Source organism: Eumetopias jubatus, unplaced genomic scaffold (assembly GCF_037043125.1).
Source record: "Eumetopias jubatus isolate StellerSeaLion01/CBP00866 unplaced genomic scaffold, mEumJub1_p1.0 scaffold_2, whole genome shotgun sequence".
NCBI classification, from domain to species: domain Eukaryota; kingdom Metazoa; phylum Chordata; class Mammalia; order Carnivora; family Otariidae; genus Eumetopias; species Eumetopias jubatus.
Genome location: NW_028274808.1, coordinates 210464 through 224708, shown reverse-complemented (window position 1 = coordinate 224708; position 14245 = coordinate 210464). Strand labels below are relative to the sequence as shown.

General features: G+C 47.4%; 1 protein-coding gene across 1 annotated transcript in view; it reads left to right on the top strand.

The window, feature by feature from the left end:
* The first annotated feature begins 1170 nt into the window (after positions 1–1170).
* Positions 1171–14245, top strand: part of LOC148164796 (synaptosomal-associated protein 47-like) — a 29425-nt gene continuing 16350 nt past the window's right edge. The window contains exon 1 of the mRNA XM_088021295.1: positions 1171–1655. Within this exon, the coding sequence (XP_087877421.1) occupies positions 1171–1655 (485 nt within the window). The remainder of the gene's footprint in view (positions 1656–14245) is intronic.

The following is a 14245-nucleotide window of genomic DNA, read 5'->3' as shown; positions in this document are numbered from 1 at the left end:
GTGTTCAGCAGGTCTGAACTGTGGGTTGGCTGGCCCTTCAGAGAGCCCTCCTGAGGTCACACGGCGAGCCTACTGTCTGCCAACTCTCCAGGCACTTGGATTCCGTGTAATTAGGATGCTCCATGCCATGCAAGCTCTTTTCTTGTCTTGCCCAGCCTTGGTTACTTGATGTGGCATCATGGAGAAGTCTGGGTCTTTTAAGTATAACTCAGTGAACAAATGCAGAGGGTTTCTGTGGATGCTGAGCTTCAGGAGCCAGGGACGATGTCAGTGTTGGCACCTCGGTGCCTGCCACCCCACATGGCCTGTGGGGCCTCGAAGCCATGGCCAGGATTCAGAGACTCCCACATTTCTCAGTATTGTAAGAGATAATAGCAGTGATTTGTTCTCCCGTGTTTACAAACGAGTTTATGCCGTAACTGTGTGTGCGCATGGCGTGGCGGGTGGGGGGCGTTGTGGACAACAGGCCCCAGCTGGACCTCTGCACACAAGGGAGGTGCACGAGGCATTCCCAAGTCTAGTTGTAGTCAAGTCCTCGTCACGTACCTGTAGTTTGACCTTGCACGAGGTTCTCCTCCTTTCCTGGCTTTGTGGACTTATCTGGTCAGTGAGAAGGGCGCACATGGTGTTCTGTCAGGATTGCCTCACATCCATCATGCCTGACTTCCCAAACGTTGTTAGCAAATGCAAAAGCCGTAGATGTGAACAGCGTACCTTCACTACTTACAGCCATGTGAAACCGTACGTACAGATACGTATGCGGAGCTAGATAATTACGTAGAATTTGATGAATTTGTGGGCCATGCAAGAAGGGAAAGGTCTGCCTGTAGGATTACTTCCTTTATGATGAAGATTTCGAGAGGAGAGTGTTAGCATAGGAACATGAGAGGACTGTGTATTGGTGGGGCTGTCACAGCAGAAGTGGTGTTCTTGTGAAGGATCCTGGGGTGGCAGTCGCATCGAGCCGTGGACCCTGGTTCGGGTGGGGTGGGCCTCCATCCTGCCAGTCCTGGGTGGTGGGAGTCCCCGGTGTACTCAGCACCCCGAGCGGTCCTCCTGTCTGTGGTCCAAGTGTGCTGACACGCGCTAGCCCCACCCATCCGCTAACCTGTCCCTCTCCTCCAGGGGCAGGGTGGCCGTGGCCGTGGGGCAGACCAGCCCGGGAGCCAGATGAGCAGAGAGATCTGTGTGCACTCCTGGCCTTGCTCCTACTACTTAGAACTGGAGAAACGATGGGTTCCTGGAAAGCTTTCGTTAACTTCTGACTCCCTGAGATCTGCAACTGATAAAACCGGGGAGGCCCTGGTCAGCTTCCCCCTGTCTAGTGTGATTGAGATCAAGAAGGAGGCTTCTCACTTTGTCTTCAGTTCTATCACTGTCCTGGAGAAGGACCACCTCAAGCACTGGTTCAGCTCCTTGCAGCCCAGTCGGAATGCAGTCTTCAGCATCATCGAGCATTTCTGGAGAGAGCTGCTGCTGTCTCCATCGGAAGCACCACTCCCTGTGACCAAGGGGAAGCAGCTGACTGGTCTGATGGCCTGTTCCCAGAAGCGCCTGGAAGAGACAGCCCGAGTCCTCCACCATCAGGGCGAGCAGCTGGACAGCATCACCAAGGGCCTGGACAAGATGGAATCTGACCTGGATGTGGCTGACAGGTACAGGGGGCGTTTCGGACACAAGGGTCACGCCCCTGTCGTGCGCAGTGACGCCGGGTGGGCGTTGGTGAGGGACACATTCTGTGCCTGGTGCAGAGCTCCAGTCTTGTGTGAATAAGGAAGGCTACCTCGTTTCATCCTGTGGGGGAAACAGGCCGAGGGGCCAGGTCACACAGATGAAGTTGCTGTTCTGCACGACCATGTGGCCGCAGGGTTTGAGCTGAAGCTCTTTGGCTCCAGGAGCTGCTGGCTCTGCTGCGACACCAGCCACTCCCAAACCAGGGACCCCCTCCAGCCTTCTAAACAGTGGGGGCCCCAGGGAGCTTTTGTTTATGTGGCTGTATGTGCCGACACTGCCGCATTTCTTTAAAAACTAAGAAATTTAAAAAAGTATTTGTCCGTTGAAAAAGTGAAATAATGAACCCATGACCTAGTAACGGAAATAACTTTGTCAATGACAAATAGCTTTGATAAAGCAGACATGTTTAGTGGGAAGAGTGGGCCGTGTCAGAGATGGCCAGGTCCTTCCACCTGTTTCTGCAGCCTGCCCCCCCGCCCCCCCCCCCCCGGGTTATCCTGTGTCCCGGGGCCTCCGGGCGCTCCCCACACATGCGGGAGAGCGAGGGTGAAAAACCAAGTAGTGCCGTGGTGCTGTTGTGAAGAAACAGACCCCCCGGATGGTCCCAAAGACCCCAGTTTGCCAAGCACTGCCGTGACTCTAAGCCGTGTGCAATGTGAAAGGGATTTTAGCACTGGGAGGGCTGCCTCAGAGCTCATGACAAGGTGGTGGCCTCTCATGATGGGCCCTGAGCGTGGGCAACGCTATCTCACATCAGGGACACGTGGCTGCTGGTGCTGAGAACCCCTGGCCCTGAGTGACCCCAGTCTGCAGTTACCACCTGTGGCTATCTTGGGATATTCTTTCCTAAGTGCCTGCATGGTGAAAGACCTAGTGCTGCAGGGAACGGCCCCAAATCTTACCCTTAAGAGGGGTGCCTGTGGTAACTGAGGTGGAAGATGCTCAGACCTCTGTGAGTTTTGGTTCTGGGAACATAGCTGAGCAGTTTTTGCCCTCCGTGCCATGATGGGGTGGGGGAGGTCATGGGACTGAGTGGTGGGCAGGAGTGATGTAGGTCACTTCCAGGCCTGGTCTCTGAAAGACTCCCACCCCATCTGTGTGCTGTCTTCCCCTCACCTGCTGGTGGCATGCAGAGAATCCTCCCCAGGACTCAGACGTGAGCTGGAATTTGGGTCGCCACACGGCATCCCAGAGCAGGCCCGACCCCAGCCCTCCACTGGGGGGCTATGTCAACATTAAAATAATAAAAATCTAGGTTTCGATGATCAGGTTAATAAGAATTAAAAAAATAGAATTAAAGGAAGAATACACAGTACCAGCTGGAGGATAGTGAATAAGCGCTTTCACACACTGCTATTTGGGAATGTCTGTTGGTTAATCCTTTTGGAGAACAATCTGGCAATTTAGAAATGTTCTTTTAACAAAAGGCCAACTGATGGGGCCCCTGGGTGGCTCAGTCATTGGGCGTCTGCCTTTGGCTGGGGTCGTGATCCCAGGGTCCTGGGATCGAGTCCCACATCAGGCTCCCTGCTCAGCAAGAAGCCTGCTTCTTCCTCTCCCGCTCCCCCTGGTCATGTTCCCTCTCTTGCTGTGTTTCTCTCTGTCAAATAAATAAAATCTAAAAAAAAAAAACAAAACACAAAAGTGAGAAGATGAACCTGAGGCTAGAGAAGATGCTTGTAGTATCTACTTGTATTCTTACCCGGGGATTCATACCCAGCTAGGTAGAGAGCTCATATGCCAGAATGAGAAAAAGCAGTTCGGTAGAAAAATGGGCAGGACCGTTGATTGGAGTGTAGGGTCGGCTTCCGTCACGGAGATCCTCAGATTCTGTGGCTTACAGAGCCTGGGTGGCTATTTCCCCCACACAGAGGTGCAGGGGAAGGTCGGCGTCCCGGGCAGGTCGAAGGCTCTGCTCTGGGTCACGCCCCGGTGCCCCGTGTTGGCTCCGTGGCTGCATCAGAAGCTGTTGGCAGCACTCTTCGCAGCCACTGGGAAGGGGGCACAGGGAGGCCAGGGTACACGGCCTTGTTTTTAAGCAGATGAGCCCGGCCCACGAACGGGAGGTACTGGCACCCCAGTAATTAGAGAAAGGTAAATTGAACCAACAAGTACAGATGTGGGACAACACCGACTGACGGTCAGGGTGTGGGTCGGGACGAGACGTCTTGTGTCGCTGTCACTGATGGGACCTGGCTCGGCCCCTGGCAAGACCTAGCTAAGCCAAAGGTGCACAGACCCCATGACGAAGCCCAGCGTGTGTGGATGGGCACATTCACTGAGGCAGCTGTAGTCAGTCGATCCTCAAGGGGATGCAGTAATTAGTCACTACTGTGTAGTTTTTGGAAAGAGGTGAGGTCCAGAGCTGACGGCCAAGGAAGAATTCTTGAGATGTCTTCAGTGCAAAAGGGTGGTTTTATTAAAACGGGGACAGGACCCGTGGGCAGAAAGAGCTGCTGCTGGGGGGTATGAGGAGCAAATGATGCTGTACTTTGGGGTGGGGTGGGGAGTAAAGGGAGGTTCCAAAAGGTTCTTCATCTGCTAAGGACGACATGGGTTACCAGAGCCCTTGCTATTGTCAAACCAAGCTGGTTTTTCCTTGTAGCCAGGCATTAACAGTAACGCAGTATTTGTCAGTAGGCTGCAGGGTAGAAGGACAAAAAATTTTATCTACCTTTCCTTCTGCCTTTGTTTCCCACATCACTGCCAACTCGGATTCAAGGCACTGATTCCTGTTAGATCTGCACAGACTGACTTGGATCCACCTCAAAGCAATGTTAATAACACAAAACCAAGTTGAAAGTAGATGTGTACAAAAGCAACATTTATAAGAGTTTTTAAATGGGTAAAGTAGCAAAAATGCAGGGAGCACTGAACTGCAAAAGCCCAAGCTGGAGGGGCATGCACAGGGCCACACGTGTCGCAGTTCCACAGTGAGCTCCCACAGACCCGCCAACGGGTGCTCCTCGTGGGGGTCTCCTGCTCTTGGGGGTCGTTGGCACAGGTGTTCGGTGAGCATGTGATGTGATTCTGCCTTTCAGTTTTAAAGTGTGTTCCTTCTGGAACGCCCGTTGTCTGGTTATCGGCCATCCTGGATTGATCTTCTGATAGCGTTCTCATTTTTCTCCTTGTCTTTTTGTTCTACTATTTCTTGAGTTTCATCTTCCTCCTACCCTTCCATTTTTGTGATATTTTTAATTTCTAAGATTTATTTTTTAATCTCCAAATGTTTCTTTTGAATAGCAGCCGCCTGTTGTTACTTTGTGGGTTACTGTCCTCTTATCTCTCAGGATTTTCTGGAAAGCCTCTTGCAGGAAGGGCCTGGGGTGTGCCTCCCGGCTTGGGGGAGGCCTCTGCTCCCATTTCCTGCTCGCAGCTCACCACGCCCCCTGCAGTGGTGACCAGACGGAGGTGGGGCCTAGCAGCACCAGGTGGGTTCTCGTTAAATGAACTTCCAGTCTGTTGGGGTTTGAGGCCCAACTTCACACCTGTTTTCAGAGGTCCCTGGAATTCTGTCTTTTTCCACACAGAGGGTTCTGAGGCAGGGATAACTAGATTCTGGGGTGGCTGGGCCAGGCAGTGGCCCTTGGCCACTGAAGACAAGTGGAGATGGTCACCATAACGGACAGCAGAGCCAAAGCCGTGATCAGAATAGTCTGACTCCGAGAGACCTGTACTCCTGGAGGAGAAGTAGATGGGCAGTTGACCCAGTTCTTTTTTTTTTTTTTAAAGATTTTATTTATTTATTTGACAGAGAAAAACATAGCAAGAGAGGGAACACGAACAAGGAGAGGGGCAGGGAGCCCGATGCGGGGCTCAATCCCAGGGCCCCAGGATCACCCAGGTGCCCCAGTTGACCCAGTTCATACTTTGACCAGGTCAAGTGAGCAAGCCTCTAACTTGAATTAAAAAGCAGTCATGGCCCCTGAATCAGCTCCCAGACTTGAAGACCGAGTTTGCAGGTTCGAAACCCCTTGAATGATGGCGAAGCTGGAAGGACCCCAGTTTGCTCCTAAAAGTTTACACTTTGGGAGCCCCTGGGTGGCTCAGTTGGCTAAGCATCTGCCTTTGGCTTCGGTCATGATCCCAGGGTCCTGCGATCAAGCCCCACATCAGGCTCCTTGCTCTGTGGGGAGCCCGCTTCTCCCTCTCCTCCCCACTTGTACTCTCTCACGGTCTCTCCTTCTCACTCTCTCAAATAAATAAATAAAAGCTTTATTAATTAATTAATTAAAGTTTACACCTTTGTTCTTTCTCCCAGCCTTCCCCCACGGGACTTGTGGCATTTAACCAGGGTGGCCGTGCACTGGGGAGCAGGAAGCCACCAGACATTTTGGGACCCCTGGATGCTGGAACTGACCCGATGGCAGCAGGCCAGTCAGAGTAGGGGCTTCTGGGGGTCAAGGGATCAGTGGAGTTCTAACTGAGGTCTGCCTCGTAGTGTCACAGTGGGCCCAGTAGGCCCCGAACCCATCCCAGTCCTGGAGCACATCATCCAGCAGCAGGCAGAATCGCACACTGGTTCCCTGACCTGTGTAGTGAGGGCTGTTCTGGTGGCCAAGCCAAGTGGCAGCCTCTGGACTGCCTAGAATAGTAACCTCTTCTTGGAGGGATTTCTGAGATCAGTGCCCCCATCAAGGACTGGAAGGGTGCATGGATAGTGAGCCTGCATCATCTGCACTCAGCTCACTCACTCGACGTTGCAGAACAAAGATGGATTGTCTTAAACTTACCAGGTGGTACTCTTAATTGCAGTTGCTGTTCCCGATGCTTGAGCAAATGAACACATTCTCTGGAACGTTCTCTGCAGTGGTCTGTCTGGCGAATGCTCTTAGGAAGGACCACCAGATCAGCTTGCTTTCAGCCGCCAACAGTGCATCGTATCGTCCCACCTCAGGGGTATACCACCTCTCCAGCCCTGTGTCATGCTTTATGTCACAGGGCCCTTGACTGTCTCTCCCTTCACAGGATAGCATGCTGGCCCATTACATGGGGGATACCATGCGGACTGGCTCAAGTAAGAAGTAGCAGCTACTCTAGATGCACTGGAAAGATGTTTGCTTGTCAGAGGTGGGAAAGAAATCTGACAAATTAGATACTTTCATCCTCATTGAAATTTCTAGGGATCCAGTGGAGTGGGGCTTGCTGAAGTATCTTCTTTATGGTGGTGAAGGATAGATTTTGCATCTGGCTCTTCCTACAACCAAAAGGAAGACACACTTGGGGTGTCTGGGTGGCTCAGTCGGTTAAGCGTCCAACTCTTGGTTTCAGCTCAGGTCATGATCTCAAGCCCCACATCATGCTCTATACCCAGTTGGAAGTCAGCTTGAGGTTCTTTCCCTCTCCCTCCCCCCTCTCCTCTTCCCCCCCACTCACACACATGCTTGTGCACACTCTCTCTCTGTCTCAAATAAATAAAATTTACAAAAGAAAAAACAAAACTAAAAGGAGACATGGCGCCTAGTGAGCCCCTTAGCATTTTGGAAGCGACATACTCTTCATTTGGGTGTGCTACTCTGGCCAGTTACCAAGTGACTTGAAAAGTTGCTAGTTTTGAGTGGGGTCCGGAATAAGAAGGCTCTGTAGCAGGTCAAGGTGCCACCTGGGCCACATGATCCAGCAGATCCAGTGGCGCTCCAAGTATCTGCGGTAGACAAAGGTGCTCTTTGGAGCCTTTGTGGACCTTTATAGGGAGTCACAGTGTAGGATTACAAAACAGAGCCCTGCTACAGGAGATCAGGCTCTAGCAGGCCCTGAAAGCATAGGCTAGGTCACATGGCCCCCACTCCTGCCATACCGCCTTTTCTCTCCCAGCCTGCACCGAGGGCACATTCCCTACCTGGGGAACACCCTACAGTCAGTTGACTGAGGAGGAAAGTTGTGGAGCCTGGTTTACAGATGGTTTTGTGCAATATGCAGGCATGACTTAGAAATCCCCCCAGTGGGCTGAACTTCAAGCCATGCACCTGAAAATTCATTGTGTTGGAAAGGCAGTCTTGTGCATAAAGTCTTTTGACACACTCTCAGCCTCATAAGAATGGGTTTTAGGCCTGGAACACATAGCCTGTGCCAGACTTATCCCCTAGTAGGGAAATGGCTTTCCCTGTTACAAGCTCTACCAGTGCTCTTTTGTTCTACAGAAGCATGCATGTGAGTGGCTCTCAGGCACACCTCCAGTCTTCTGTATTTCAGACTCCATAGTTGGGGGGTGGGGGGTTGGTCCTTGAGCTGAGGCGTTAGAGGGATATACATAAGCCGGTTGTCCTGCATCGGCTGCCAGGGCACCTGATGTCCGTGAGGTACCAGTGCCTACATTGGACCTGATTTTGTTCCGTCTCTTCTCCATGTGAGTAAAGCTGGGTAAGGCATTGCTCCATCCAGTGCTTGACCATGTTGTGTTCTGTGGTAACTCCAAGATGGCTGTGGGTAGACGTGTTTGGAGGCCCCTGAGATTGGTGACCGTTGTGTGGTAGTCTGCTCAACAGTTTCCTTGGAAGGAGGAACGGCTAGAGGCTCAACTGCGTACTGATTGGCTGTGGCCGGTGGTTTGGCTGGATGTTTGGGGAATGGCAGAAACATGATTGGAAACTTCATGACAGGGAGGTCTGGGGTAGAAGTATATGGATAGACTTCTCTGAGTGGGACAAAAGGCAAAGATGTATCCCATGTGAATGCTCACCAGAGCCTCTTCAGCAGAGGAGGATTGTGATAATCAAGTGGCTAGGATGACCTTTTCCCTGGATCCCAGCCAGCCTGTTTCCCCAGCATCTCCTCCTGCAGTTGCCCAGTAGGCCCATGAGCAAAGTGACCAGTGACAGAGATGGAAGTTATGATGGGTCTCAGCAACATGGACTTCAACTCACCAAGGCCAGCCTGGCCACGGCCGCTGCTGCACACCCAAACTGGAGACCAACACTGAGTCTCCAGTATGGCTGTGTTGTCTAGGCTCCTCAGCCAGCTACTTGGTGGTTGGTGATTGATTACATTGGACTGCTTCTTACTGTGAATCTCTTGAATGTGGCAGGTCGCTTGTCTCTTCTTGCTTTCAAAACTCTGTTTTTGTCTTTGGGTTTCAACACTTTAACTATGATGTATCTCTGTGTGGATCTTTATAAGTTTATCCTTCTGGGGGAGTTGTTGAGCTTTGAGTCTTTTCCAAACTATTTTTGTGAACCATGTCTTTCTGGTTGTGTGTGTTCATTGAAATTTCTCTTCCCTTGTGTCTCCATTCTTAGATATCTGGCTCCCATGTCTCTTTGAATTCTCTAGCTGGAAAGCTGCTTCAGTTCATGGTGGTTGAAACCCCTATGCTAGCCTCTCTGCGATCAAAAGCAGCAAAAGGGCCCCATAGAACTCGAAGAAAACAAATTTGTGTGTGTGTGTGTGTGTGTGTGTGTGTGTGTATACTAAAAATCTGGATTATACGCTTCCTACTTCCTGGAATTCCGTGTCTCTCTTTAAATGAAATGAAGACAAATTGGCAACCTGGTTTTGATATCAGGAGTTTGCTGGAATCTAGTTGTAAGTAGTTTGGTTGTATTTCCATTGGCATCTGTGAGTAAATAGTGTGGCCTTGGTGTTCACGTGTTGGAAAATGGCACTCTTGAATGACAGTTTGGCTCTTCACAGTTGAGCCCTATGTAGCTCAGGACTTTGAGGATGTTTTCCATTGTCTTCCTAGTGTATGTTATTGCTAAATTGTGTAGGATTGTGGCTACTGTTTTCCCCCTTTCCTAGATATTCTGATGTTTTATTCTGAGGTGTCTTTGTAGATTTTTTTAAAACAGTCTTCTCATTTACATACCATAAAATTTACTCATTTTATGTGAACAATTCAATTATTTTTGGTAGATTTACAGAGTTGTGCAGACATCACTATAGTCCAAATTTAGGACAGTTCCGTCACTCCCAGAAGTTGCCTCAAGCCCTTTGGCAGTCACTCTGTTCTTGCCCTGCCCAGGTCACCACTGATCTACTCTTTCTGTGTAGATTTGTCTCTTCTAGAGAGGTCACATATGCATCATGTTTTTGAGGTTCATCCTGGTTGTAGGATAGATCAGTACTTTGTTACTTCTTATTTGTTCTTTTTTTTTTTTTTTTTTAAAGTAGGCTCCATGCCCAACATGGGGCTTGAACTCACAACCCTCAGAGCAAGAGTCCCATGCTCTACTGACTGAGCCAGCCAGGCGCCCTGTTGCTTTATATTTCTGGCTAATATTCTGTTGTATGATCTATCATATTTTGTTTATCCCTCGACCAGTTTTGACGGGCATTTTCTTGTTTCTGCTTTGTTGCTATTATGAATAGTGCTGCTTTGGATGTTTGTTTTCCTTTCCCTTGGAAGGGAAATTCCTGGGTCTCTTTAACATTTTGAGAAACTGACCAATTGTTTTCCAAAGTGGCTGCACCATTTTACATCCCCACCAGTAATGTATGAGGGGCTCCAGTTTCTCCACAACCTCACAACACTTGTTATCTATCTTTTTCATTATAACTCTCCTAGTGGGTGTGAGGTGGTGTCTCACTGGGTGGTTGACTTTCATTTTCCTAGTGATAATGAGCATCTTTTCATATGCTTTTTGCCCATATGTGTATTTTGTTTTCAGATTCTTTGAGCATTTTTTATGTGGTTGTGTTTTTATTATGGAGTTTATAAGAGTTCTTTATAGAAGTTGTTAAGAGTTCTTACAGAGTTCTGGATAAAAGTCCCTTTATCAGATACATGATTTGAAAATATTTGCTCCCTTTCTGTGGATTGTCATTTTCTTTTCTTTTTTTTTTAAGATTTATTTATTTATTTTAGATATGGAGTGGGGAGGGAGAGAGAGAATCTCAAGCAAACTCCCCACTGAGCACGGGGCTCAGTCCCACAATCCTGAGATCATGAACAAGACCCAAAATCAAGAATTAGACGCTTAACTAACTGTGCCACCCAGGCGCCCCCATTTTACTTTCTTGAAGATATTTTTTGAAGCAGAGAATTTTTTTTTCTCCAAGGAATCAAACACAATTTATTTTCGAACTAAATAAGAGAGATTGAGGGGCGCCTGGGTGGCTCAGTTGGTTAAGCGCTTGCCTTCGGCTCAGGTCATGGTCCCAGGGTCCTGGGATCGAACCCTGCTTTGGGCTCCCTGCTTGGCGGGAAGCCTGATTCTCCCTCTCCCACTCCCCCTTCTTGTGTTCCTGCTCTCGCTGTGTCTCTCTTTGTCAAATAAATAAATAAAATAATTTAAAAAAAAGATTGAGTAAAAGAAAGTTTTACCTCAACTTTCCCAATAGACATTTTCTCCTCAGACTGCATGTTATCAATTTTAAACTTAAATTAGACTTAAAATTGAGTCCCATCAGTGGCCTTCATAATATTCACAAAGGATGTACAAATTGTGTCATTTGGTTGAAGATTCAAGTTTGAAAATAACAATCTTTCCACTTTTTGTGCTTTAGATTTTTTTTTTACACTAATCTTGTGCCATATGTAGGGTTTGAACTCATGACCCCAGGAATCAAGAGCCACATGCTCTATGGACTGAACCATCCCGGTGCCCCACTTCTGTGCTTTAGAACAATTCTCAAAACACATTATGATGCTCCCAGCTCATAACTGTTCAGTTAATTTTTTCTTCTCAAAATAACTTAGAGGAAGAGATTCATTTACTTATGTAATATATATATATGTATATATATGTATATATATATATATTCAAAAACAGAACTCATCCAGTTTCTCCCATGTTCATGGTGGGAAAAACTAGTCCAACTCAACAGATATAGCAAAACATCTGTGTCCTGTTTTGGCTTCTCTGTTTTAAGGGACCAGAGAAAATCCTTTGTTGTTTTCATTGTGGTTTCAACATAACAGTACCAAATGTCCTTTTCTTCCTCCCGATCTTGATCCAGCATCCAACATTGATCTTTTATATTCAAAAAATGAGCTTTCCAGTTTCCCTTCTTCAGACACTGCCAAGCAGACTTCCCTCCCTGGAGCATGTGGTCTGACCGTGGGAGAGGACTATGGTACACGTGCACCCGGGCCCTCTTCGTGGCTACACCCTCGACTCCTCCTCCAGATACCAGCATCCCAGGGCCTGACTGCATCTCTCCTGCCTGTGGCCCAGACCTGGCTGGATGCAGGCCTAAAAGATTTAAAGTGTATCTGTTTTTCTTTCATCATTTGCCTTTGGTGTCATATCTGATTCATTGCCAAATCCAAAGTCACAGAGGTTAACTCTTTTTTAGCCTTTCTGTTTAGGTCTGTGATCCACTTGCAGTTCATGGTATGAGAAATGGGCCCAACTTCTTTTCTTTTTATGTGGATATCCAGTAGTCTCAGCAATATTTCAATTCAGTGTTTCCCCGTTGAATTGTCTTGTTGTCCTTGCTGGAGACCAGCTGACCCTGCACGTAAAGGCTTGTTTCTAGACTGAGTTCTATCATTGATCCACGTGTGGACCCTATGGCAGTACCACACCATCTTCATTTCCATAGCTTCGTAGTAAGCTTTGCACTCAGGTAGTGGGAGTCAACCAACTTTATTCTTTTTCAAGATCGTTGGCTATTCTGGGTCCCTTGCATTTCTATATGAATTTCAGGATTAACTGGCCGGTTTCTGCACAAGAGCCAGCTGGGATTTTGATAGAAATTGGACTGAACCTGGAGCAGTTTTGCCATCCTAGCAATGTAATTATTAGTGTGGTGTAAAAACACTTAAATCTGCTGTTTTATTTTTTGTGTTACTTGTTACCTCTGTTGCTCATTTCTTTTTTCCCCCCTGCCTCCTGTAGGTTACCTGAATATTACTTCATAATTCCATTGTGACTTACCTACACTGTTGTGAATGTAAGTCCTTACATATATTCTTCATCAGACACTCTAGGTATTATGTTGTATATGCATAATTGGTCACAGTGTGCTGGTGTTGACATTTTTTTAAAGATTTTATTTATTTATTTGACAGAGAGACACAGCGAGAGAGGGAACACAAGCAGGGGAGTGGGGGGAGGGAAAAGCAGGCTTCCCACAGAGCAGGGAGCCCAGTACGGGGCTTGATCCCAGGACCCTGGGATCATGACCTGAGCCAAAGGCAGCCGCTTAATGACTGAGCCACCCAGGCACCCCTGGTGTTGACATTTTACCCAATTGAGCGGTGTGTAGAAACCTAACCACTGTCTTTATGTCTGTTTACCCCACCAGATTCATATAATCCTCTGTAAGTTAATTATCTTAACTTCATTTACCTATTTGAGAACCACATCAATTTTGTAATTTTTACTTCAAGTGCCATACATATTTTAGCCAGCTCAAAAGTAAAAAAGTGCATTTTATTTCCCTATATCTGTACTCTTTCTGTTTCTCTACCCTCCTTCCTCATGTTCTAGGATTCCTGCCCTTATCAGTTCCTTTCTGATCCATCGACTTCTTCAAGACATTCTTTTAGGGCAGCAATTTCTTTGTGGGTTTTCTTCCTCCGAGAATAACTCAATTTCTTCTTTATTCCTGAAGAAAAGTTTCACTCATTGTGGAATTTTGAACTGACAGTTCTTTTCTTTGAGCACTGAAAACCATTGCGCCACTTCTTTCTGGCTCCATGGTTTCTGACGAGAAGTGCGCTGCCATTCAAACTGGTTTTCTCCTGTAGGTGAGGTCTCTCATGCCACTGTCAGGATCTTTTCTTTGTTTAACATAACTTCACGGTAATTTCTTTGGTTTTATGCTGTGGGGGTCTGATTAGGTTTTTTTTTTTTTTTTTTAACTCTATGGGCTTATTTATGTCTTTTTGCCTAACTTGGGAAATGTTCAGCCATTATTTGTTTGAGTCCTTTTGCAGCCCCACACTCTTTCTCTTCTCCTGCTGGAGTGGTGGTGATGAGTGTTCAGTCTTTTGTTTTGGACCCTTGGGTTTGTTGTCATTGTTGTTTTTAGTATTTTCTCTCTGTTGTTCGGATTGGGTAATTTCTGTTCTTTGATCTTTAATTTCACAGATTCTTTTATCTGTCATCTCAGGCTGCAGTCTACGTCTACCCATTTTTTTATCGGTTATTGTATTTCTAAGTTCAAAAATTTCCGGATACTTTATTGTGTCTTCTGTTTCTCTGCTAAGACTTTGTGGTTTTTAATTTATTTCCAGCATGTCCATAATTGCTTGTGGAAATACTTTTATGATGGTGCTTTAGAATTCTTGTCCAGTAATTCCATCAGTTTCATCCTGGTTTTGGCATTTGCTTCTATTTTTTATTTAAGAAGAGATTTTCCTGCTTCTTGGCATGGCGATTCTTCATTGTATCCTGGACATTTTGGGTATTAAGATTCTGAATCTTGTTTTTCTGTTTTAGCAGAGCTTTCCCCGACATGGTGCCCCAGGAGTAAGAAGCTATTTCCTCTTGGGGCGCCTGGGTGGCTCAGTGGGTTAACCATCTGACTCTTAATTCGGCTCAGGCCATGATCTCAGGGTGGTGCGATGAAGCCCCACGTTGGGCTCCATGCTGGGCGATGAGACTGCTTGAGATTCTCTCTC